This window comes from Dendrobates tinctorius, unplaced genomic scaffold, assembly GCF_039654945.1.
Source record: "Dendrobates tinctorius isolate UK_male_01 unplaced genomic scaffold, ASM3965494v1 ptg000058l, whole genome shotgun sequence".
NCBI lineage: Eukaryota > Metazoa > Chordata > Amphibia > Anura > Dendrobatidae > Dendrobates > Dendrobates tinctorius.
Window position 1 is genome coordinate 5421201 of NW_027361726.1, and position 24777 is coordinate 5445977.

At 48.6% G+C, this 24777-nt stretch overlaps 1 protein-coding gene across 5 annotated transcripts in view; it reads right to left on the reverse strand.

Moving 5' to 3' along the window:
• The window catches only part of EML1 (EMAP like 1), a 163192-nt gene that overhangs the window by 61410 nt on the left and 77005 nt on the right, over positions 1–24777 (reverse strand). For 2 of the 5 annotated variants that reach the window (XM_073577970.1, XM_073577969.1), the window contains exon 1: positions 19574–19906. The exons of 1 other annotated variant lie outside the window; for it this stretch is intronic. In XM_073577970.1, coding sequence (XP_073434071.1) covers positions 19574–19640 — 67 coding nt within the window. In that variant the 5' untranslated portion in view covers positions 19641–19906. Of the gene's footprint in view, positions 1–19573; positions 19907–24777 lie in introns of those variants that run through there. 2 more of the 5 variants (XM_073577974.1, XM_073577973.1) reach the window with 1 other exon arrangement.

Here is a 24777-nt window from a genome sequence, read left to right on the forward strand (position 1 = left end):
GAACGGAGAGATTCCATCCGAAAATGTCTGATTCTGATGAACTTGTTCAGGAGCTTCAAGTCCAGCACTGGCCTGACCCGTCTTTTTTGGGGACTGCGAACAGATTGGAATAAAAACCCTGAGCTTTCTCGTGCTCTGGTACGGGAACAATGACTCCATTGCGCTGTAGTGAATTGATGGCCCCTAACAACGCCCTTGCCTGGGGCTCCACTTTGGGGAGTCGGGACAGAAAAAAATCGTCTTGGGGGATACCTGATAAACTATCTTGCACCCTGAGGACACCAGCTCCGTCACCCATAAGTCGTGTGCTACCGTGCCTGTTATGAATGGGTCACCGAGGATAAAGCAAAACAAGCCAAGTCACAGAAAACCAGAGAGGTTGGTAACTATGCAGATTGCAGATCCCTGATCCTACCGCACAACTAGCAGCAGCCGTGGAGCGTACCTACGATGATCCTAGACGCCTCGTCACGGCCGGAAAACTAAATAAGCCTAAAGCAAGAAAAGGGGAAAACTAACTGCCCCAGAGCAGACCCCAAAGGAAAGACAGCCCCCACACATATATTGACGGTGAAACAAGATGAAAGCACAAACACAGGCAGGAAAATAGGCTGAGCAAACGATGGGGCCCAAACTAACTTAAAAGGAAAGGAAAGACACTGTCTGCAACCTGCAAAAAACCCTACAAAAATAATGTCCAACACTTCTGATAGCAAAATTAACCCTGAAGTCACTAGACTTCACCCACTATATCAGCACTCTGAAATATTCTGAGACAGAGCAAAAAGAGGCCAAACTAGTAAGGGACAAAAAGCAAATTGGCAAATACAGATAAATAAGAGTGGAAATTCAGCACAGCCCCCAGCCGGGGCTGGCTGAGCACACAAGAAACTGAATGGACCAACAAAATCAAGTGTGAACATTAGCAGAAAAACTTAGCTTTAGTTGACTGGAACAGAGCTGAAAACCAAGAGCTGACAAGACAGAAGGAATCACTAGCAACAGAATAGGGCGTCAGCTGTCTTAAATCCAATCTGAGACTCCTGAGGTCCAATCGTCATCCCCATTCTCAGGTGGGAGATCTCCACCAATCAAATCAGCCTCACTACCTCCTGTTACCACCAGAGGGAGTCTGGAAGGAGAACTCAACTGGTGAACCAGAGAATGAACTCACAACATGTGCCCCAGACGTGGTGAAACTGGAGCAGGTGGCCGCCTACCCTGGCATCCTTGGGCACCGAGTACCCCAAGTCATTTGGCTGAGGATCTTTGGGACCTGGTACCCCTCGGCCTGGGCTGGCGAGCTCGCGCCCTAGCCAGTGGGTTGGCTCTTTATGTGACCTGTCGGTCTTTGTTGTAGCGAACTGGAGTGGTGGAACTGGTTGCTGCCGTCCATTCAGGGTTGCGAAAAACCCGAAACCGTGCCTGAGGCTGGTGAAAAGGTGGTTTCACCCTCTGCTGTGGGAGAAAATTACTTTTCCCTCCAGTAGCATCCGCGATGAGCTGGTCTAATTTATCTCCAAATAGACGACCCCATGGGAAGGGAAGTGAGAGACTTTTTGGAAATCGAATCGGCCCGCCACATCCTCAACCAAAGGGCCCTCCTAATGGCGATCGCATTTGCCGCCGCCAGTGCCGCACAATTGGCTGCATCCAGGGAAGCAATGATCAAGTAGTCGCCGGCCATGGCAATCTGACTTGCAACTTCCGACATCGCCGACGGTAGATCCCCATCCTGCAGGACCTTATTCAATTATTCTGACCATGACATCATGGCCTTGGCTACCCACGTTGCTGCGAAAGAGGGAGAAAGAGCCGACCCTGATGCTTCGAATACAGAGCGGGCCAAATTTTCTATGAGCCGATCCGTCGGGTCTTTAATAGAAGAACACTTTGCACACATTAACTCGTGCTCACCGCACACATGAAGGGGGGGGGGATAAGCGGGTGCTGTCATGGGTTCCGAGAAACCCCATTATCGGTGAGTAACTAAGCTATTCTCTCTCACCCATGACAGCACCACGGAGAGAATTTCAGAGATTGGTAGCTTAGGGAGGGACCACCACCTGAAGGACCCTTCTCCCAAAGGTCAGGTCAGACGTAGAGGCTAGATCTAAGCGATAGTGCCTGAAAAAGGTAGAAGGTGTTGACCAGGTGGCCGCCTTACAGATCTGCTCTATTTATACCTCTGATCTTTCTGCCCATGAGGTCTCCATTGCCCTTGTAGAGTGAGCTTTTAAACCCTCCGGGATGGTATTCCCACTGGATGAATACACCAGGGCAATCGCATCCCTTATCCACCTTGCTAGGGTACTCTTGGATGCCTTGAATCCCTTCTGAGGTCCCTGGAAACACACAAAGAGAGACCCTTCCTTCCTACATCCCTTGGTGGTCTCTAAGTACTGAACTAGGGACCTCTTCACATCCAAGGTGTGAAATTTCTCCTCTCCCCTATTCCTAGGGTTTGGGCAGAAGGAAGGAAGGACCACTTCTTGGGACCTATGGAAGTGTGTCGACACCTTAGGTAGGTATGCTGGGTCAGGTTTTAATATGACTATCGTCTAGGATTTTAGTGAACGGGGGTATTGCTGACAAAGCTTGAATATCGCTCACTCTGCGAGCGGATGTTAGGGCCACTAAAAGTATAGTCTTTAATGATAGGGTTTTTAGGGGTGCTGACTGGATGGGCTCGAATGGGGGCCCGTTAGTGCAGACAACACTAGGTTTAGATCCCATAATGGTATTTTCTGGGTGGTTATTGGTCTAGACTTGGCTGCAGCCATAAACTGTGCCACCCAAGAGTTGCCTGCCACATCCTGGTTATAAAGGGCACCTAGAGCCGCTATCTGTACCTTCAATGTATTAGTTGCCAGCCCCTGCTCTAACCCTTTTTGCAGGAATTTGAGAATTTTGTCAGTTTGTACTCCATCCTGAACCCTTACCCCGGAGCTGGATAGAAATTTCCTCCAAGTTCTACCATAGGCTCTGGTTGTGATCGGTTTACTAGTCTTTTGTAGCGTGGAAACCAGTTTTTCTGAGAACCCCCTCCCCCTCAGCAGTGCCCTTTCAAATTCCATGCTGTTAAATGGAGGTACACTGCCCGAGGGTGTAACACGGGACCTTGGGACAGAAGGTCGGGGAGATCTGGTAGAACCCAGGGGTCGGTTATTGACAGTATTCTCAGCCAGGAGAACCAGGTTCTTTTTGGCCAAAACGGGGCTATTAGTATCATTCGTGCCCTGTCTTCTGACTTTCCTTATGACTGCCGGAATGAGAATGGGCGGCGGAAAGGCATACATTAGGCCCTGAGTCCATGGAAGCATAAACGCATCCAGGGTCTGGGGATTCCCCCTGGGGTCTATGGAACAAAATGCTTCCACTTTTTTGTTTTTGTAGTCGGCAAACAGATCCATGCCCGGGGTTCCCCACAATTTTACAATCTTCTGAAAAATGGACTGTTTTAGAACTCACTCCCCTTGATGTAGCTGGGTGCGACTTAGAAAGTCTGTGGTCTGGTTTTCTGCTCCCCGTATGTGTAGTGCAGATAGGGATAGTAGGTTTTTCTTGGGTAGCGTGAATATTTCAGAGGATGTGTTCATTAGTGTTCGGGACCTGGTTCCCCCCTGATGATTTATGTAGGCCACCGTCACTCAATTGTCCGAAAATATGCGGACATGATGCCCCTTTAATATCGGTAGAAAGTGTGTTAGGGCGTAGCCTACTGCCAACAGTTTCTTTTGTTTTGAGGAGGCTTCTAGGTCCTGACCTCCCCATTCCCCCTGAGCCACCCTGTTGCTCATATGTGCTCCCCATCCCTTGGGACTGGCATCCGTGGTGATTATGTATGTGACTTATCACCCAGGGAATCCCTTTGGATAGGTTGTCTCTGTTTCCCCACCAAGCTAGGGAACGAATAGTTTTGGAGTCTAGTGTAACGTAACCTTCCAAGTAACCTCTTAAAGCTGACTGGTTGGCTAAAACATCCCATTGGAGATCTCTCGTATGTAGCTGCGCCCACTGGACCGCCGGCAGGAAAGCAGAGAGGGACCCTAATAGTGACATTGCTTTCCTTAGCGTCATGGAAGGGTTCTGTGTCGCTCTTGCTACCATCTGAGCGATCCTCTCCTTCTTGTGGTCTGGCAGGTAACACTTCTGGGTGTTTGAGTCCAGTGTCAGGCCTAGGAACTCCTGGACTTTTCTGGGCTCCAGCCTTGATTTTTTTCAGGTTTAGGAACCAGCCGAGGTTTTTTAGAGTGTCTATCACTCTGTCCCTCTGTTCCCTGCATCTTTTGGCCGAGTTGCTCGCTATTAAAAAGTCGTCCAGATATGGGATTATTAAAACATCTTGTTCTCTTAAGTGAGCCATCATCTCTGCCACTAGTTTCGTGAAGATTCGTGGGGCTACCGAAATCCCAAATGGCAGGGCCCTGTACTGAAACTCCCTTATTTCGCCTCCTATGGAGACAGCAAGTCTGAGGTATTCTTGGGAGTCTTTGTGGATGGGAACATGATAGTAGGCATCGCTGAGGTCTAATACTACCATAAAGCAATGGGAAAGAGAATTTTGATGGTTGACTTGATTGTCAAAAACGAGAAATTCAAAATGGAGTCAATCGCTCAGCCTCTTTAGATTTATAATTGTCCGGAAGGTACCGTCCGGTTTGGTTACTAGAAAGAGAGGCGAGTAGAACCCTCTGCCTTTCTCACGCGGGGGAACCTCCTGGAGGACTCTTTTGTTCAACAGGCTTAGGACCTCTTTTTCGAAGGCTTCTTGTTCTGTTACTGATGATCTTAGTGGGGTCACTACATATTTTTGAGGTGGGAGAGAGAGAGAAAGTCTATCCTTAACCCTGATCCTATCAGCTTTAATAACCAAGGGTTGTTCGATATTTTCCTCCAGGCTGGGAGAAAAAAAGCTTAGCCTCCCTCCCACCCTGGGCAAACAGTCACTTGGAGGGTTTTTTTGTCTCGGGACGAGTTACCAAAGAAGAACCCCCTGTCTCTCCTTCTATCGTCCCATTTCTGTTCTCTCGGGGGTCTCCTCTGAAAAAACTTTTTGTTTCGAAAGGACCTTTTAAAGCCTGTAGGGCCTAAATTTGGGAATCCCTTCTTTTCATCCCCCGCCTTTTTGAGGATGTCATCCAATGTCTCTCCAAATAGGAATTTCCCTTCACAAGGGATGGCACATAGTTTCATCTTAGTCTGTAAGTCCCCATGCCAACATTTAAGCCACAGCGCACACCATGAGGGCTCTGGAGGTACAAGTTGCCGCTATCGCTGGTCTAAGATTTCCTCCTGCTGATTCCCAAGTGCCCTTAAGGAAAATATCGGCTTTTTTTGTCTACTGGGTCCTTTAGAGTACCCATATCCTCAAAGGGGAGTGCAAATTTTTTCGAGGCTTTGGCGACCGCCACGTCTAACTTCGGGGCTTTGTCCCATGACGTGGACGCCTCCTCGTCAAAAGGGTATTTTCTTTTAAGGGAGGGAACCGTGGAGTTCTTCCTATCTGGTCTCTCCCATTCTTTTTTTTATCAGGCCCTGTACATTTTCGTTTAGCGGAAACACTCTGCGTCTCTTTTGGCCTAGTCCCCCAAACATTATGTCCTGGACTGATCTATCTGGCCGAGGGTCTGATACCCCCATAGTAGACCTTACTGCCTATACTAACATGTCTACCTCATACAGGGGAAAACAATGACGACCTTCTGTTTCCTCATCTGAGGATGACGAGTCGGTGTCTGAAGTATGTGATGTAACTTCCCCTGACGTTGAGGCCTCTGACTGGGAGGCTGCTACTGTGTCCCTTTTCCTTCTCCTCTCTCTGTATTTTAGGGATGAAAGGGTACTTTGAAACGCCGATTGGATTACCGCTCTTAGATCAGAGGCGTAATCTGGGGTTTCATCACAAAGAACTTTCTGTATGCAGGAGTCGCAGAGTTTTTTATCCCAAGCTGCTGGTAGTGGCCTGCTACAGGTAGGGCATTCCCTGTTCTTTGTTTTTTCTTTCTTCTTTCCCTAATAAGGGAAAGAAGTCTATTTATAATGGGGGATATTCACGTAGATCACTTACCCCATTATGCGCAGTTGCAGGTACCGATTCGGGAGGTGGATTCGGATCCCTCACGGGCTGATCCACAGAAGGTGACTTGGTCCTCGCAGTCGACTTGCTCCGCTGCGTGGAGTGGCTACTGGACCGGCCCTCGAGCCCATCCTTTTCTTTTTGCCGGCGATGGTGGTGTCTGGGCTGCTGCTGCGGATGCGGCTGCATTGGCTCCTCCTCGTGCTGGTCGCGGTCCTCCATGTTTACAGGACGCTTCCAGCAAGGAGCAGCTCCCGCGTTCTTCTTTTGAATCTCCCAGCCCTGACGTCACCTCCTTCTCCCAGCCTGCCCCGCTGTGCCCCTGCGGAGCGCGCAATGCGCATGCGCCGACCGCGGGGACCCGGAAGTCGTCATTCCATTTCCGGGGAAGCGCCATATTCGTACACCTCTGTACCGCGGCGCTGCCCCTGCGTGTACCGGCGTCCCCTAGCCCCATTCTCCTTTCCGGAGCGGCGGCTCGGTCCTCTCCCGCCCGCTCACCCTGTACAGCCCCTCGGCTACAGCGGTGGCGGCTTCAGGCACCGACCCCGCCGCGGCAGGGGCCTCCCCGCTGCCAGGACTGCAAACGGAATGGCCCTGGCTCGTCTTCAAAGGTAAGCTGCTGCTGCCGCAGGATCCACGGGTCACCCATCAAGGACAGGAACTCAACTGGGGGCGGAGGAGAGATGCCGCCTTTTTATCTGTAGGTTCCTGTCCTTGATGGGCGGACCCGTGGTGTTGTCATGGGTGAGAGTGAAAACGGAAAATGTGGAATAATGACACATTGGCCTTTCCAGAACTGTAGCACAAGCAGGCATATACCTCCTTAAAGGGGATGTCTTTATTAGGACATACGCACATCAGAGTGGGAGCCCCTACTTCGAGACTACCCTTTATGACCCAATATTGCTCTTTACAGCAAGGGCCGATTTCTGTCCATGAAGGAGCTTGTTTAATGGCCCCTTCATACGATGGCCCCCATGTGCTCTACACGTCCCCGCAGGGGCCATCGCCGTGGACGTGCCTTGTTGACCGTGGCTTTCCCAAGCATCCTCAGGCTCCAAAGTGAAAGGGGTTATTCCTTTTGACAACAAACCTTTAACATAACAAAGGGAGCATGCGACATGCAATTATCTGGGTCGGTATAATGAGAGTATTAGTCGTAAGAGGCATGTTGGGATCAATAAAGACGGGCCAGGTGGTAAATTACCATTGCGGAGGGGGGGAGATCATCAGGATAATACTTGTCCATATGCCCTAAAACCTGATTACTGTGGGTTTCAGTATCCAGACCCCTGGCAATCGGCTCACCATCAGGAAAGAGGATTGTCTGCGATTTCCTGTAAAGGCTAGTCAATGTCCAGCTGGATAATAAAAGCCTCTAGAGGTGTGGAAATCTGAAATTAATACAATATAATTATAAAACATCTATTGAAGCGACGCCTACAACCGCAGGCCTGATTAGTCTTTGGCACAGATCACCGTTCTCCGTCCTCTCTCTGTCGGTGAAGTGTTTCACTGAAGTAGCCAAGCCAGCCCCCTTCTCCGTCCATCAACCGAGTAACATCTAGAGTCAACTTTACATAAGGACAACCCCAATTTATGCAGACATGAACTAGACAAAAAAAAAAAAAAAAAGTAATCGCCAGGAAATCATGGTCCATGGTCTCACAAGGCAAGGACGGGATCTTATAATTGCAGCCATGAAAATCTCGGATTTGGATGAGGATTTGAAGTTCTCTCATTGTGTCGCTGAACGGGCAGAAAAGTGGAAACTTCTGGACACGACGGAGCATTTTTCAGCCTTCTTTGGACATGTACAAGTGACATTTTAGCGATGTGACCTAATCTCTAAAAACCTTAGACAGCAGATCATTGTGCTGAGTGTTACACGACTCCCACACGGATACACGCTGCGGCCATGGCTCCGGCTTCACGTGTCACACAACTTCAGTCCTGCCAGGACGGAACTGGCTTGGGTTCTTATCCCGTGTTTTCTTCCAAGGTCACTCAGCTTCACTCCTGAAATGTTCATCCACTTGTGGACTAAGTTCCAGCCGTCATGTCCAGCAGATGCCAGACTGCATAGCAAAGCACAGCCCCAGCTGTCTCCTCTTTTTCTCCTTTGGTGCTTTTTGTTTCCTACTAAAATTCATGTATTCTTGGCAAAAAAATTTTGCTAATGGGTTTCTTTAAAAATGTTGCACATCTCTATTGCTGGTTGCATAAAGAGTTAAAGGGGTTGTCCGGGCTTTTCACATAATCTCAGTACATATCTGGGCTGCAGAATTCTGACAATAAGTAATTTACTTTCTGTCACTAGTTTGCACGGTTTTCTAGATATTCTGAACAGAACGTCCGGGGGGGGGGGGGGGGGTGTTATGGCATTGAAATGAGAACTAGTCGTAACCTCCTACTCTACTCCAAACCAGCCCGCTATAGCAACAGCCCCACCCTCCATAGCTACAGGCCCTCCACATCCATCCCTTTACAGTAGGAATGGTGTTCCTTTCAAAACAGACCTTATTGACCTCTCTCCAAATGTAACGTTTATAGTTGTAGCCAAAAACTTACATTTTGGTCTTATTGCTCCAAATTACCAGAAGTTTTAAGGCTTGTCTCTGTGCTGTTTTACGCATTGTAGGAGAGATACTTTGTGGCATTTGCGCAGTAATTGCTTTCTTCTGGTGACTCAACCATGCAGCCCAGTTTTCAGAGAGTCCAGAATTTCAGCTGATGTTATTTGTGGGTTTTTCTTTGCATCTTGAACAATTTTCCTGGAAGTTGTGGACGACTTTTTGTTGGTCTACCTGACCGTGGTTTCGTTTTTACAGAGCCCCCGATTTTCCATTTGCTAATCACAGTTTGAATGTTGCTGTCTGGCATTATCAATGCCTTGGATATCTTTTTGTATTCCTTTCCTGTTTTATACAGTTCAAATAACTTTTCCCGTGACCTTTTTGTCCCATGACTCACAACATCAGTGGCTGGATGCAAGAGTCTGTCTGGATCCCAGAAACGCACTCAGCTTTTATGCACACACACTTATTATAATCATACAGGTCACAGGTGAAGATGTTACCTTTGGTAGCCATTCAAACCCATTTGAGTCAATTTCTGTCCATGTTATAAGGCCAAAATCACCAGGGTATGTGAAGTTTTGATCAGGGTCATTTGGATGTTTTTGTTTGTCATTATAATTTAAAAAGAGAAAACACAGTAGTTTGACAATAAATGGCTTCACCCACTAGCAATGAGTGGAGAAAAAGTTCTGGTGTTATTCATATTTTCTGAAAAAAGGCCAGGAAAGCAAAAATTTGGCTGGGGTATGTAAATTTTTTGAGAACAACTGTATCTGCAAAATAGGGTCCAGGTGTGGAGAGTAGACCCCCGCCGATTCTGACTACCCAATAAGATTAGAATGATAGTGAGCATGTCCGACCACCACTCCTATTAACATTAGCGTTAATGCAAACAGGAGACTTTGGGACTGTCATCATGATCTGTTGGGGTCTTACAGGAAGGATCCCCATTGTTACAGGACATCCATAGGACACTTTAGTTTAGTCGTTACATATTAGCAGTCTAAAATGTCAGGTTTGTGCAAAATAAAAAGATTCAGCATTATTAAAAACTTTCTGGATGATCAGATGCCAGATGAAAGGTGAGGTACCGACATATGTAATGGGTCACAGAGCTCCAATGAGATCTCCCGTCAGATTCCATACTCAGCCATGACCTTCGTGTACAGAAATCCTTTTACAAGCCGCCCCCGCTACACAGTCACGGATGATGAATGGAGACATGAGAATCTGCCTTATGATCTGTGTCCAAACTCAAGTTTTCCAGCAGCAGAGAGAATGGAGCGATTTACTCATCCCCTGTGTCACTGAACCAGAGCGAGAAGAACAAGCTGTACTATGTATAGAACAGAAGGAATTTGGCTTCGCTGGATTGCGATATGTTACAGGGAGCAATAGGCGGTATGCAGTCCATGTGCGCATGCTGGGGGGGGGGGGGGGGGACGGACACACATGCCGGCCTGTCACTTTATCGATTATGTAATGTGTACAGGGTCATACATAATTCTTGACTTTTAACATGGCAGCAATGGATGAAAAAAAATGTAGTGTTGTGTTAATGTGAAACTGGACAAAGCCACCAGGGCAATCAGCTGATGGGCCAGTGACCATGGCACAGCAGACGTAGTATTACATGATGCCTATTCAAACTCCTACAGCAAAGCGTCCCTCTTCTATGCCGCCTGGAATCCCTGACTATATGGACAGATGACAGTCAGATAAGCCATGCAAAGTTTGGTACCGCACAACATATTTTTATGTTTTTCACTCTTATGTCTGTCTGCTAGAACATGGCATCACCTCCAAAAGCATCAGGTTGCCCACTTTCAACAGAGAGATAGAGGTGCCGGCGCACGTCACTTTCCATTACAGCGAGCGGGAGATACGGAAACAGCCCAGTGATGCCGCACAGTTGCGCGATGATTCATATACACAATCTAACAGAGCCACACTGATCGCATCTGAGAAAGTAATATATATCTGGCTCATAAGGAAGAACAAAAAAACAAAAAAAGTCAGCTGGGCACGATTATCACATTACAGGACTGGCAAAGCTGGTATCTCCTCACAGACACGTGCTGGCGCGTTTTACTGTGCTGCTGGAGGCGCACGACTGAGCACTTCTACCACAACATCATAGATGACAAACTATTTGGCTGCGGAGCAGGAGATGAGCGCTCCAATCCCCTTATACCAGGATGCCGGCGCTCGTGCCAAGAGCGAACTCTACAGCTGCCGCCAAAGCTTGGCATGACTGAAGGGAAGTGCATGGACGTTATGCTTCAGCACCACCAGGCCTAATGGAGAGAGGATTCAGTGCGGATGATGGGCTTCTCACACTCTGCCTTTCAAGTCATCCTCATTGTTAAGATTTCTGCTTGTTGTCATGGAATAGAAATGTTCCCGTTTCCATTCAGCGGCTGCAAACTTGCCCTGACCTAGTTCTGCTTACAGACAGCTCATGGGTTTGTTACAAATTATCAGTGTAGTGAAGAGCCAAGGCAGGGACTGTGCCCAGCTGGCATGAGTTACCTGCCCCAGGTGCAAGAAGCCTACAATGCCATGGCGCAGGCAGTGCAGCCATATTATATAAGGGAAGCCCATCTGCAATGCAACAAACCCACAAGTGCTGTAAGCAGGATTACCGGTAAGTCAGGATGGTTGCTCTGTTCTCCATCTCCTCCATGTGCAGGGTGTATAGAAATTATATTCTCCAATGTAGACCGTTGACCAACAGGTGCCCACAGGAGCCCTTACGAGGGCAGGAGTCGTCATCATCGCTGCGTGTGACAGGTAAGTGACGACTGCCGAGCATCGCTGCGTCGCTGGTGAGATCTGCCTGTCTGGCAGCTCACTAGCGACGATTTAACGATGCACTAGTGATCCTGACCGGGTCGTATCATTGTCGGGATCGCTAGTGCATCGCTAAATGTAACGGGACCTTAACACTTGGCAAGGTCGGCATGAGAGCTGCTCATGATTTTCACGGCTGTGTTTGACTTCTACAACGCTGTAATAAATTAGAGGGCACAACCGGCCGACGCGGGTCACGCGCGATGAATCGCAGAGCTGCATATGTCCTGCGTCCAAAAGACAGAGGTCCTGCATCCAGAAAAGGCAGGAGTAGGATGAGGACCCCCAGAAGGAAAGAACGAGCCATTGCTGGAATAACGTCCAATCCCCCAAGAAGCTGGAAACTCATCATGTCAATCCCAGCGTTATCTCCCCTCTGCTGACTGCACAGTAATAATGGAGAGTGGTGCTCCCATCTAATCAATACAACCGTCCGTCACTACTCATCTTACCCAAGACGTCAGAGGCCCATGGTTAATATTAATCTGGACTTTCGCAGAGCAAGAAAGGCCAGGAGGCAGAATTTTGGACACAGACTGCAATAAACAACGTAGCCAAAATGCAGTCATGGATGTCAGATCTAGGGATAATTTTTCCTTCTTTCTTTAAATGGGGACAAATCATTTGCTTCCCGGCACATTCAACTTTGATGTCGTCTGTAGTCCTCAATCAGCGGAGAGGAGCACAAAAAAAATACAGATAAGAATTACACAATCTCCCACTGGGCTGTCAGAATGAGCTTACTGATGGATTCCCAGTTAGGGTATGTGCACACGTTGCGGATCCGCTGCGGATTTGGCCCTGCGGATCCGCAGCAGTTTCTGCTGCGTTGTATAGTACCTTTATTTTCTATGGGAAATGAAATCTGAGGTTTCAAATCTGCAGTATGTCACTTCTTTGTGAGGAATCCGCAGCGGTTTTACACCTGCTCCATTGTCCAGGTGTCAAACCGCAGAGGAAAACTGCAGGCTAATCCGCAGGTCTTTTGACCTGCGGATTTTGCCAAATCCGCAGCACAATCCGCAACGTGTGCACTTACCCTTATCCCATTCTCCAGCAAGCAAATCAGAGCAACCATTGCAAAAAAATTATTGTTAGCTTAACATTTAGATAAGAAAACAAAAATTTGTCCCCCTAGGTGGACTACCCCTTTAACATAATAGTAGCCATTAATAATATGAATAAGCCCACCTCTGGATGCCATTAACAGTTTCAAAATGTGAATGTAGCCAAATTCAGTCTCCCACTCTACCAATGTGACACTTGCAGAGAGAAGAAGCTGAGATATGGGGACTGTTTGCCACGCTTCTTCTACAGAGCCATACAGCTCCCGACATGGATGGTACACCGGGATTACAGTGATCCCTACATGTCCCCGGCTGGCAGAGAAAGCTGAAGTCCAGGCTCTAGGTAATGGCGCTGACATGAATACGGCACAGTCAGATCCCAGAGGACGGCAGCGCAATATTGCAAATTGTCACTGGTAATATTAGTCAATGGAAGGTGCAGGACAACTCACAAAAGATGCAATCAGAAAGCACCTAAATTATCGACAGGACCCTATGTACAGATCCTCACATCCTGAAGGAAAGCTTGGCACGGCCAGCATTCATGATTAAAATAGTGAGGGTCAGTTTACTATTGAAGAAATCCTATACCTGCAGCTACGTCACTCCCTGCACCATCCACCCATGAAACTGAACTCCAGTGGGTATTGAGCAAGGTCCTGAATCCAGCGCTCAGGCTGCCATAGAAAGCAATTACTGGGATGAGTATTATTAGATGGGGACATTTCTATACTACACAGCACATAAATCCAGAGCACTCACGGCTGCAATTAGGAAATAGGCTCTGATATCAGCTGATTGCTTTCTGCTGATTTATGCATCTTATTGATGTGGGTGGTCAGCGGGACCATCCATCATAACATAATGGCCAGCAAAAACCAAAGCAGCACAGAGCTCGTCTCAAAGGATCATCATAATATAGTATGTGGATAGTGAATGGAAACTGTACAGACCTTCTCACAGCTGAGGGTTTGTTACAGTTATATTATCCTCTGAGCAGAAAACAGAGCCGTAGAGAAGAGCTAATCAATTTGCAAACCCTGGTCTGGAGATCGCGTTAGTATTCTGTGGTTTCCGGATGGGAGCCCTGCACACTGCCTCCCACCTGCCGGAATCCCCCGGCTCCTCTTCGGATCAGCAGGCCTGATACAATATCATCCGTGACATGACACATGCTACTAAAGATAAAAAGCGATTACGGATGAGGAACGATTGGCAGGAACCTGGTCCAGCAGCCACATCCATAGCGGAAACACCAGCAACGCCACAGGTAGGCGATTCTCATGGCTGCAGTATGGCGGTCACAGATTACTGACAATGGATCTGCTCAGCAGGAATCGCACTCTCTTCACTCGCATTGATATGCCTCAGCCACATTTTTTCATGTAGGAGAAAAATCGCACCAATTTTTTGGATCAGAGTTTAGTCAGAGTCTGGTACGGGAAAAAAAAAAAAAAATTGCAATGATGCTCATACATGAATAAATAAGAAAGGGCTCAGTTTTCATGTGCGAGTGCCTTACTTGTTTTTCATGGGTAGTACTAGCACCTGTGATAGTCTATGGGGCTATTCACTTGTTCAATTTTTTACTTGGACGTGTGACAAAAATTGGATTGCACTCGTTTGAGATCCATTTTTCACAGACTGAAGGAGGAGAATATTTTTAAATTTCATCATGTACGAGAAAAATCGGACAACACTCAAACCACACTCTGATCTGAATAATCTCTCCCAATTTCTAATACTCGAAACAAAAAAAAAAAAATCCACCTTTCACTTATTCCTTTCAAAGGACCATACTAAGGTTTGGGAGCAATTCATTACAGGTGGAAGACGTATCCGGCAGCTAAATAGGAAAGGGTTCTTTACAGTTAGAGCAGACAGACTGTGGAACGCCGACCACAAGAGGTAGTAATGGCCGACGCTATAACAGCTTTTATACAAGGGCCGGATGATTGCCTCAGTACACATAACATTGTGGGTTATAGATAATTTAGTGACAAAATGTACAATTGGTGGAGAAAGGTTGAACTTGATGGACCGAGGTCGTTTTTCAACCTACGTACCCTTCTTAATTCTGACAGTCTGAAAATCGGACTGCACTCGGATGCATTGCAGATTTTGCTCCATCCCTCAGATAAAAAGTAGCTCATGTCGCCAATAATTTCCTGCAGATCACTCAGTGTGGGGAAAAAAAAGCTGAAGATGTGAATGGCCCCATAGACTATCAAACGTACGAGTGCGATTTGAAAAAAAAAAAAAAAAAAATCAGATAGCACTCGTAGGCGAAAGTTTGAACAAGGCCTTACAACGTATCGGCGTGGTATCAGCGTGGTATCAAGCTGTTCAGCTCACAGAGAATTGAGCGCATGCCATAGACTGTGAGAAAGAGAACTATGATATGCCATGGACTGCTATGGCCCCCACCCTGGATCTGCCCCCATCCCCCTCATCCACCTTCCCTATGCCATGGACTTCTATAGCCCCACCCTGGATCTGCCCTATCCCCCCCATCCACCTTCCCTATGCCATGGACTTCTATAGCCCCACCCTGGATCTGCCCTATCCCCCCCATCCACCTTCCCTATGCCATGGACTTCTATAGCCCCACCCTGGATCTGCCCCATCCACCTTCCCTATGCCATGGACTTCTATAGCCCCACCCTGGATCTGCCCCCCATCCACCTTCCCTATGCCATGGACTTCTATATCCCCATCCTGGATCTGCCCCCACCCACCTTCCCTACAGTCCCTACCCAACATCCGTACAGTCCCTATCCCTATTCCCTTTTGTACACTTGCTTTGGCAAAACTAATGTGTATTTAGTCCTGCCAATAAAGCTTCTTTGAGGATACACTTGTAACAAAGTTCCAGCTCTGAGAAGCAGCAGATCTGGACAACGTCTCAGTTTCTGGATGATGGTTTCCATTCACAGTCAGCAAACAGAATTCTTCAAATTAGCAGGGAGTTGAAATAAAAGTATGCTAGAAAGTTGTAAAAACTTTTACTAAAGTTTATGCTGTAAAAAAAAACAAACAAAAAAAAAACCCCAGAAACAAACAAGACCATCAGAAAATCAGCATTTCTACTGCACCAAAGCAGACAGTACTCAGCTACAGTTTTTTGGGGAGGAGGGAGGTGATTTCTACAGCCTTTTATGAGAACATGCTGCAATATTACCGTAATTTCCCAGAATATAACTGACATCCACTAAGCCTGCACTATATGTGGGCCCCAGACGCCTTCCAATGTGTCAGACGTCACTGCCATCACAAACAGCAGCTCATTCCTGTGGTCTAAATGGTTAATCAAACTGGTTTGTTCACTCGGCATCCCAGTGTCCTGCCGCTCCCTCACCGCAACTCCAATTAAAGACAGTGACTTTCTCTGGCGACAATAGGCACCTTATAGCCGGTAGGACAATACACAGTATGGTTTCCCTTTTTCCCCCCAATATGAAGTCACCCTACCCCCTTCTAATCCCAGTAAATCGCGGGCGGCCGGCAGAGTCACTGGAGTCGTGGCTTCATTCACAGGAAGGAGTTGGATAAACTCTCCCACATGGACTCCGCATCTCTTTACCAACGCCCTGGGCTGGAAGAGACAAGAGCTATGAAGGAAGATCTGCAGAACACAGGCACAGCATGAATGGACGGACGACCCTGCCCAAGGACATCAGCAAGACCCATATACGCCTCTAATCACAAGAGAGAAAACCCCAACAAAGCAGCAGGCCAATAATAAAGGGAATAAAGCTAGATCCTGTCTGCAGAATAAAGACAACCATTCACAGCAGTCAATATTCTGCCCTTGATACTATAAATACATATATAAAAAAAAAAAGTTTCACTTTGGGACATGAAAGGGGGATTACCACTGTTCTCGCTTTCCCTAAAGTGGGCTCTGAAGTGCCCTGTATAAATGCACTGATGGTACTGCCAGAAGCAAAGGAGCACCAATGCTCCATCCTAACAGGGCACTGAAGAGCCCTACTGGATTAGTGGGATACCTAGTGGAGAGACCCCAACTGATCTGCAAGTTATCACCGATTCAGCAGGATTGGTACATGTGGCAGTGTTACACCCCTAAATCCTGACCTGACTGCGGGTCTCCAGATCTGTAATAACAGCCTCGCAACATACATGAGACAGTTAGTTCATATCAGAAGACCCCACAGTCAGGTCGGTTGTGGACGTAACACGTACAGTAAAATATGGGCGATATGTACTGTCATGTGAGTAAAGCCTTAGGCCAGGTGCCTAAGATCCGAAATTAGCGGCGATTTGGACGCAGCGTATTTTTGCTGTGTCCAAAGTGCGGAATCACCGCATCCAATACATTGCATTAGTGAACTTCCATCTCCGCAAAAGAAATAGACATGCCACATGTCCATCTCCGCGGGTGAGCCCCTCTACCCCGAGGAAAAAAATGGCTGTTTGCCTGGACCCAGTTTAAAGCCTCATTCAGACACCCGTTTCTCGGATGAGGGATAGCACTTGTAACCATGACAGTCTATATGGCCGTTCACATGTCCGTGATTTTTCGGACTGTGCAGTCCATGGAAAATCACAGGGACATGTTCAGTTTTGGTCCAAGGGTTGGATCAAAATCGGCAATGTAAGTCTAACAAAAATAATCGGACAGTTTTTCCTTGTACATGAGAAAAATGGACATGTGAAGGAGGCCTAAGTTCCACAGCCATTAGTAGAGTCGCAGACCACTATCGACTCTACATTGATTCTGCTGGAAGAATCTGCTTCAAATTGGGAAACAGGCGTCCTCTGGAAAAAGGCCGTGGGAGTCCAGGATGATGAGAACTCAATGTGTAAGCGGTGGAGATATTACCTGACCCCAGAGACTCCACCAAGAAGCCGTATGTGCCGCCGTTCCTGGATAGATTATGGCAAGTAGGGCTATGGAGGCGGAGTCAGAGTTGGAGTCCATTTTGTTGGAGTCATGGAAATTGAGGAGTTTGAGTCGGAGGTTTGGCTTACCAACTCCACAGCCCTGATGGCAAGAAAGAAAATACTGGATTTATAGATTGGAATTGGACGCTAGAATATGGAAACTTCACATCATTTATTGCCATGAGGAGCAGTTCAGGGGCAGACGAGCCCTTACAGGGGGCTTACCCCAGGTACACTGTCCTAGCCACAGCCTCCATATAGTCAGGCGCCTGGTCTGACATTCCCTCAGATGAGAGTTAATCATTGACCATCCCAGTCTCCACAGTCGCAGCCAGAACTGACACCAAGGCCTGTGCTGCTAATGTCTCACATTCTGCACACACTGACGCGCGTTGCAGGATATTAACACCGATACGTATCTGACAGGTGCAGTGATAATGCACATCATAAATGTGTGGATCAGTCCTCGGAGAAGTCCCTCCCGGAGTGACAGCCGCCATCAGTCAGATCTACAGAAACGTACAGTCTGCGCTGCGATTTCCCAGCACACCGTGCACAATCCTGGCACAAAGTGAAAGCAGATTCCCCAGTTTCCAGTCACTGCAGCCGAGCGGCTGACAGAATATTAATTATTACACAATGCCCGCTGCTGCTCCTGCCAAAGGATCACAGTCTGCTATTGTGTCGAAGTTTACCAACAAATGCAATCACTTCCATGCACGGAGCCCACACACTGGCATCAAACACCCGGCGCTGTCAGGGCTGGACCACTGTGATGCCAAGGGAAGGATCGCAACGTCACTTGCCCTTTCCATAACACTCAATGGAAGAGTCACAGAATGCAGAAAGTTTTATATGGGCTTCTATGGAGTAGGACTGTTTTATGGCAATCAGCAGGTGGCGGGGCACACCAATGTGTTCCTATGGAGCATGAGACCCCCAGAACTGAAGTCAGGCTGCTGGAAGTTTTACCTGGCGTATTCGTTTAAATGGAGGCTACTGCGACCATAGAACGGCCCCCAAAATATTTATCATCATGTACCACAATCCTGTCTGCTGATTGGTCAGGAGGGTTCACATTGTTATCCTTGGGGTCAGCAAGGAAGTAATGAACTTGCTTTAAAAGGACAGTCCCCATTTCAGGCAGTTTTGTGGCTGTAAAGCACGCAAACATCAGGTGAACATCTGGTTAAAGGGGTTGTCCAGGATTAAAAAAAAAAACCAAGGCATTCTTTCAGAGAGAGCGCCATCCTTGACCATGGGTTGTGTGTGGTATTACAGCTCAGATGCAATCGCGTCACTGAGGACGAGCTGCAATACCAGACGCAAGCCATAGTCAGTGGTGGCGCTGGTTCTGAAATAAAGCAGACATGTATATCTATCCTGCACAATCAAATCTATTCCTTTGTTCAGACTACATCAGAAACTGAGGAATGAGACCAGGAGCGCCCCTGGGTGTACAAACTGCAACGCTTCAAGGTGCCAGCGCGAACCAGCCAGGCTTCCATCTCCAGACCAGGGCACTGCTGAGCCACCAGCTATTACCTGCGCCCCATTACATGCTGTCAGAAACACCATAAAGAGGGCGGACATAACCCTGGTACGGTGTAGTACTAAAAGTCCCAGCAAGCCCCATCACCAGGACATCATCTAATCTAATTGTAACAAACCCTCAGCTGTCACAGGTATCCAGTCTCCATTCCCTGACAGGCAGCAGAAAAGAATGAGGAAAAGTCAGCGAGAAAGTTGGATAACTGTGCAAGTAACAATGGACACAAATGAAACAAAAACAGCAAAAATAAATAAAACCCTAAACTACAAATACCAGCATGCTGGAATCAGTAGTCCTAAAAGCTCACCTCTCATACAGAGAATATGTAAAGGGATATCAGCTTTAATACCCAGCAAGCTCCTATAATGCCTGCTGGGATATGTAGTACCAGACGGCTACAGAAAGAAAAAAAATATCATTTACAGACTTATTAGCTAAAGAACCACAATTTCCAGCATGCTCCAGTGGCGCCGGCTGTGGATAGAGCCCCGCTGTGGCGCAATGGCATGCTGGGATGTGTAGTTCCACTCACCGTTACAGAACTGAAGCAGGGAGGTGGTGTCGTACAGGCTGCTGTAGCTGGAGAAGCCGTCCTCCATCCTGGCGGCTCTTCAGCCTCCTCACAATGTCGGTGATATGTCTTTTTTTCCTTCAGAGACCACTGAGGGTCAGCAGTCTGTCTCCGGCCTGCAGCCGCCCCCCGGTTACCATGGCAACAGCTGTGAGGGGCTTCTCATGGCGCCTAAAATGAGGGTGTGAAGGAAGAGCTCACGTAGCTGCCGCCCTCCCGCCGTAGACAGCACGGTCTCCTCGAGTCCCTGCTCCTCCGCCGCCGCCGCCGCCGCCGCACTGAGGGGGAGTGGCCTGAGCGCCGGGATTTTGGGATAAGGACTTGAACTTGCTTAGCCCCGCCCCCACTTCCCGACTGGATAGCGGAGACATCTCCTCAGACAGCGGGGACGGGCGAGAGGTGAGGAGGGGGCAAATGTTTGCAGAACTGCCCCTGCCCAGGGGGAGACGGAGCACAAGCCACCCCTGCTCCCGGGGGAGATGGAGCAGGAGGTGCCCCTGCCCTGAGGGGGGGAGACGGAGCAGAAGCCGCCCCTGCCCTGAGGAGGGGAGACGGAGCAGAAGGTGCCCCTGCCCCGGGGGGGGGGGAGAAGGAGCACAATCCACCCCTGCCCCGGGGGAGACGAAGCAGAAGACACCCCTGCCCTGAGGAGGGGAGACGGACGGAGCAGAAGCCGCCCCTGCCCTGAGGAGGGGAGACGGAGCAGAAGGTGCCCCTGCCCCGGGGGGGGGGAGAAGGAGCACAATCCACCCCTGCCCCGGGGGAGACGAAGCAGAAGACACCCCTGCCCTGAGGAGGGGAGACGGACGGAGCAGAAGACACCCCTGCCCTGAGGAGGGGAGTCGGAGCAGAAGGTGCCCCTGCCCCGGGGGGGGGGGGGAGAAGGAGCACAATCCACCCCTGCCCCGGGGGAGACGAAGCAGAAGACACCCCTGCCCCAGGGGAGATGAAGCAGAAGACACCCCTGCCTGGTGGGAGACGAAGCAGAAGCCGCCCCTGCCCTGAGGAGGGGAGACGGAGCAGAAGGTGCCCCTGCCCCGGGGGGGGGGGGGGGGAGAAGGAGCACAATCCACCCCTGCCCCGGGGGAGACGAAGCAGAAGACACCCCTGCCCTGAGGAGGGGAGACGGAGCAGAAGACACCCCTGCCCTGAGGAGGGGAGACGGACGGAGCAGAAGACACCCCTGCCCTGAGGAGGGGAGACGGAGCAGAAGGTGCCCCTGCCCCGGGGGGGGGGGGGGGGAGAAGGAGCACAATCCACCCCTGCCCCGGGGGAGACGAAGCAGAAGACACCCCTGCCCTGAGGAGGGGAGACGGAGCAGAAGACATCCCTGCCCTGAGGAGGGGAGACGGAGCAGAAGGTGCCCCTGCCTGGTGGGAGACGAAGCAGAAGACACCCCTGCCCCGGGGCAGACGGAGCAGAAGGTGCCCCTGCCCGGGGGGGGGGGGGGAGAAGGAGCACAATCCACCCCTGCCCCGGGGCAGACGGAGCAGAAGCCTCCCCTGCCTGGTGGGAGACGGAGCAGAAGCCTCCCCTGCCTGGTGGGAGACGGAGCAGAAGCCGCCCCTGCCTGGTGGGAGACGGAGCAGAAGCCGCCCCTGCCTGGTGGGAGACGGAGCAGAAGCCGCCCCTGCCTGGTGGGAGACGGAGTAGAAGGTGCCCCTGCCTGGTGGGAGACGGAGTAGAAGGTGCCCCTGCCAGGGTGAGACGGAGCACAAAGCCACCCCTGCCCCGGGGGGGACGGAGCAGAACTGCCCCTGCCTCGGGGAAGACTGAGCAGAAGGTGCCCCTGCATCGGGGGGAGACTGAGCACAAGCCGCCCCTGCCCTGAGGAGGGGAGACGGAGCAGAAAGTGCCCCTGCCCTGAGGAGGGGATACGGAGCAGAAAGTGCCCCTGCCCGGGGGGAGATGGAGCACAATCCACCCCTGCCCCCGGGGAGACGATGCAGAAGCCACCCCTGCCCTGAGTGGGGGAGACGGAGCAGAAGGTGCCCGCTGCCACGGGCGAAATTCTCATTGTGATCAGCTGTGAAGAAGAATACACGGAGCATGGACTGTGATGCCCTCTTCACTTGCATTTTCCCACGGTCCAGAGGTCATCGCAGTGCAGGCTATGGGGAAGCGCAGACTCGGTGACGTCAGCACTAGTCACTGAGGCTGTGCTGTCAGCATCTCCTCATTCACCAGTGGTTTTTCAGCCGGGAAGGTTGCATCTTAGCACCGTCCAGGTTGAAAAATGTATATCCCCCAGATATGGATTACGGTGTGAGACACGATGGTCAGGTACGTATATTGTTGCTTTTTTGTTTTCTGTTTATTAGAGGAAAACGAGGGCCCCTTTCTAGGCTATTAACATCAGCCTTCAGCTGTCTGCATAGCCATTGCTGGCTATTAATTATAGGGGGACCCCACTTCATTTTTTCCGGGAAATAATCTTTTATTAATTAAATATACAGTACAGACCAAAAGTTTGGACACATCTCATTCAAAGAGTTTATTATTTTCATGACTATGAAAATCGTATATTCACTCTGAAGGCATCAAAACTATGAATTAACACGTGGAATTATATAATTAACCAAAAAGTGTGAAACAACTGAAAATGTCTTATATTCCAGGTTCTTCAAAGTAGCCACCTTTTGCTTTGATTACTGCTTTGCACACTCTTGCCATTTTCTTGATGAGCTTCAAGAGGTACTCACCGGAAATGGTCTTCCAACAGTCTTGAAGCAGTTTGCAGAGATGCTTAGCACTTGTTGGCCCTTTTGCCTTCACTCTGCCGTCCAGTTCACCCCAAACCATCTCGATTGGGTTCAGGTCTGGTGACTGGAGGCCAGGTCATCTGGCGTAGCACCCAATCACTCTCCTTCTTGGTCAAATAGCCCTTACACAGCCTGGAGGTGTGTTTGGGGTCATTGTCCTGTTGAAAAATAAACGATGGTCCAACTAAACGCAAACCGGATGGAATAGCATGCCGCTGCAAGATGCTGTGGTAGCCATGCTGGTTCAGTATGCCTTCAATTTTGAATAAATCCCCAACAGTGTCACCAGCAAAGCACCCCCACACCATCACACCTCCTCCATGCTTCTCGGTGGGAACCAGGCATGTAGAGTCCATCCGTTCACCTTTTCTGCGTTTCACAAAGACACGGTGGTTGGAACCAAAGATCTCAAATTTGGACTCATCAGACCAAAGCAGATTTCCACTGGTCTAATGTCCATTCCTTGTGTTCTTTAGCCCAAACAAGTCTCCTCTGCTTGTTGCCTGTCCTCAGCAGTGGTTTCCTAGCAGCTATTTTACCATGAAGGCCTGCTGCACAAAGTCTCCTCTTAACAGTTGCTGCAGAGGTGTGTCTGCTGCTAGAACTCTGTGTGGCATTGACCTGGTCTCTAATCTGAGCTGCTGTTAACCTGCGATTTCTGAGGCTGGTGACTCGGATGAACTTATCCTCCGCAGCAGAGGTGACTCTTGGTCTTCCTTTCCTGGGCCGGTCCTCATGTGAGCCAGTTTCTTTGTAGCGCTTGATGGTTTTTGCCACTGCACTTGGGGACACTTTCAAAGTTTTCCCAATTTTTCAGACTGACTGACCTTCATTTCTTAAAGTAACGATGGCCACTCGTTTTTCTTTACTTAGAATTTGTATTATGGCAAGAAAAAAGCAGCTAACAGTCTATTCAGTAGGACTATCAGCTGTGCATCCACCAGACTTCTGCACAACACAACTGATGGTCCCAACCCCATTTATAAGGCAAGAAATCCAACTTATTAAACCTGACAGGGCACACCTGTGAAGCGAAAACCAAGTCTCGTCCGAGATACGCAGCATGCTGCAATTTTTTTCTCAGTCCAATTTCGGTTGAGAAAAAAATTGCAGATGAGATGTCACCCATTGAATAACATTGGTCCGAGTGCAATCTAATTTTTTTATCGGATGGCACTCGTCCGTATTTCTCACAAATGGGTATGAACCCTTAAAGTGACAGTGCACTAGCACCCCCACCCCATAACTTGCTGATAATTCCTTTCAATGTGCAATGTGAAAATGAAACCTGCTTGCTGATGGTTTCAAGGAACAAACCATTTTTTTATGGAGGGTGTCCTCCTCCATGGTGCCATTTCAGCTCGTAAAGAGTTTGGACTAGAGGACCTGATATTAGGACACCCGCCTCCAAAAACTATATGTATCAGGGTGGTATCTCTGCATGGCAGCCGGGTTGAGGATAACAATGGCCATTCCTGCAGGAGACACCTGCAGGACTGGAATGTGATACGTGATACTGATCTGCTCTCATCAGGAGTAACTCTAGACCAAAACTGGGATCCCTTTACAAAATAAAACACCCCAAAGCGCTCATCTAGTAAAATAAACAGGAGCGAGACCACTGCAGGGGCTCTGTCTGCTCTGTGAGCCTGAGGCGAAGCCTGGGAACTGCCGTGGTGACAGCTCAGATACCCATCCTCTGTGAGGTTCACATGCAGGAAGCTACAGATTATCCTACAAGAACCATTCAGAAAAGTTTCTGGTGTGGAAAATTAACTTGCTCTTTCATTAATCATTAGCAGGAGCCCACACTGCCCCTTTAATTAGGATAATCACCTCACCCCTCTAAACCTGATACATGCAAGAGAAGCTGATTCAATGATAACTATGGACTGCTGAAAATAGATATTACAGGATTGCAGTAATGTTACATACTTATTATAATACTACCTGTGCACAATGCTATAATACTGCCCCTATGTACAGGAACATAACTTTAATAATACTGCTATGTACAAGAATATACTATAATATAGCTACTATAATACAGCCTCCAATGTACAAGAATAAAACTACTATTATACTGCTCCTATATGTGTGCAAGAACATAAGTTAACTGCTATAATACTGTCACCTATGTACAGGAATATAACTACTATAATACTGCTTCCTATATACAAGAATATACTATAAAACTGACACTAAGGTAAAAAAAAATAATTTTTTCAGCTCACCCCAAAGAAGACAGCTATAAGTCCAATCGGTGCACGGAATGTGGAAACAGGATCCCTCTGCAGCAAAGCGTGATATAGAAAAAATTCCAGCATCCAGATCAGTAATTAAATTTTAAAAAAATTTTTTATTCCTTTATTCCAAAATTAAAAAAAAATCATAAGATTCTCC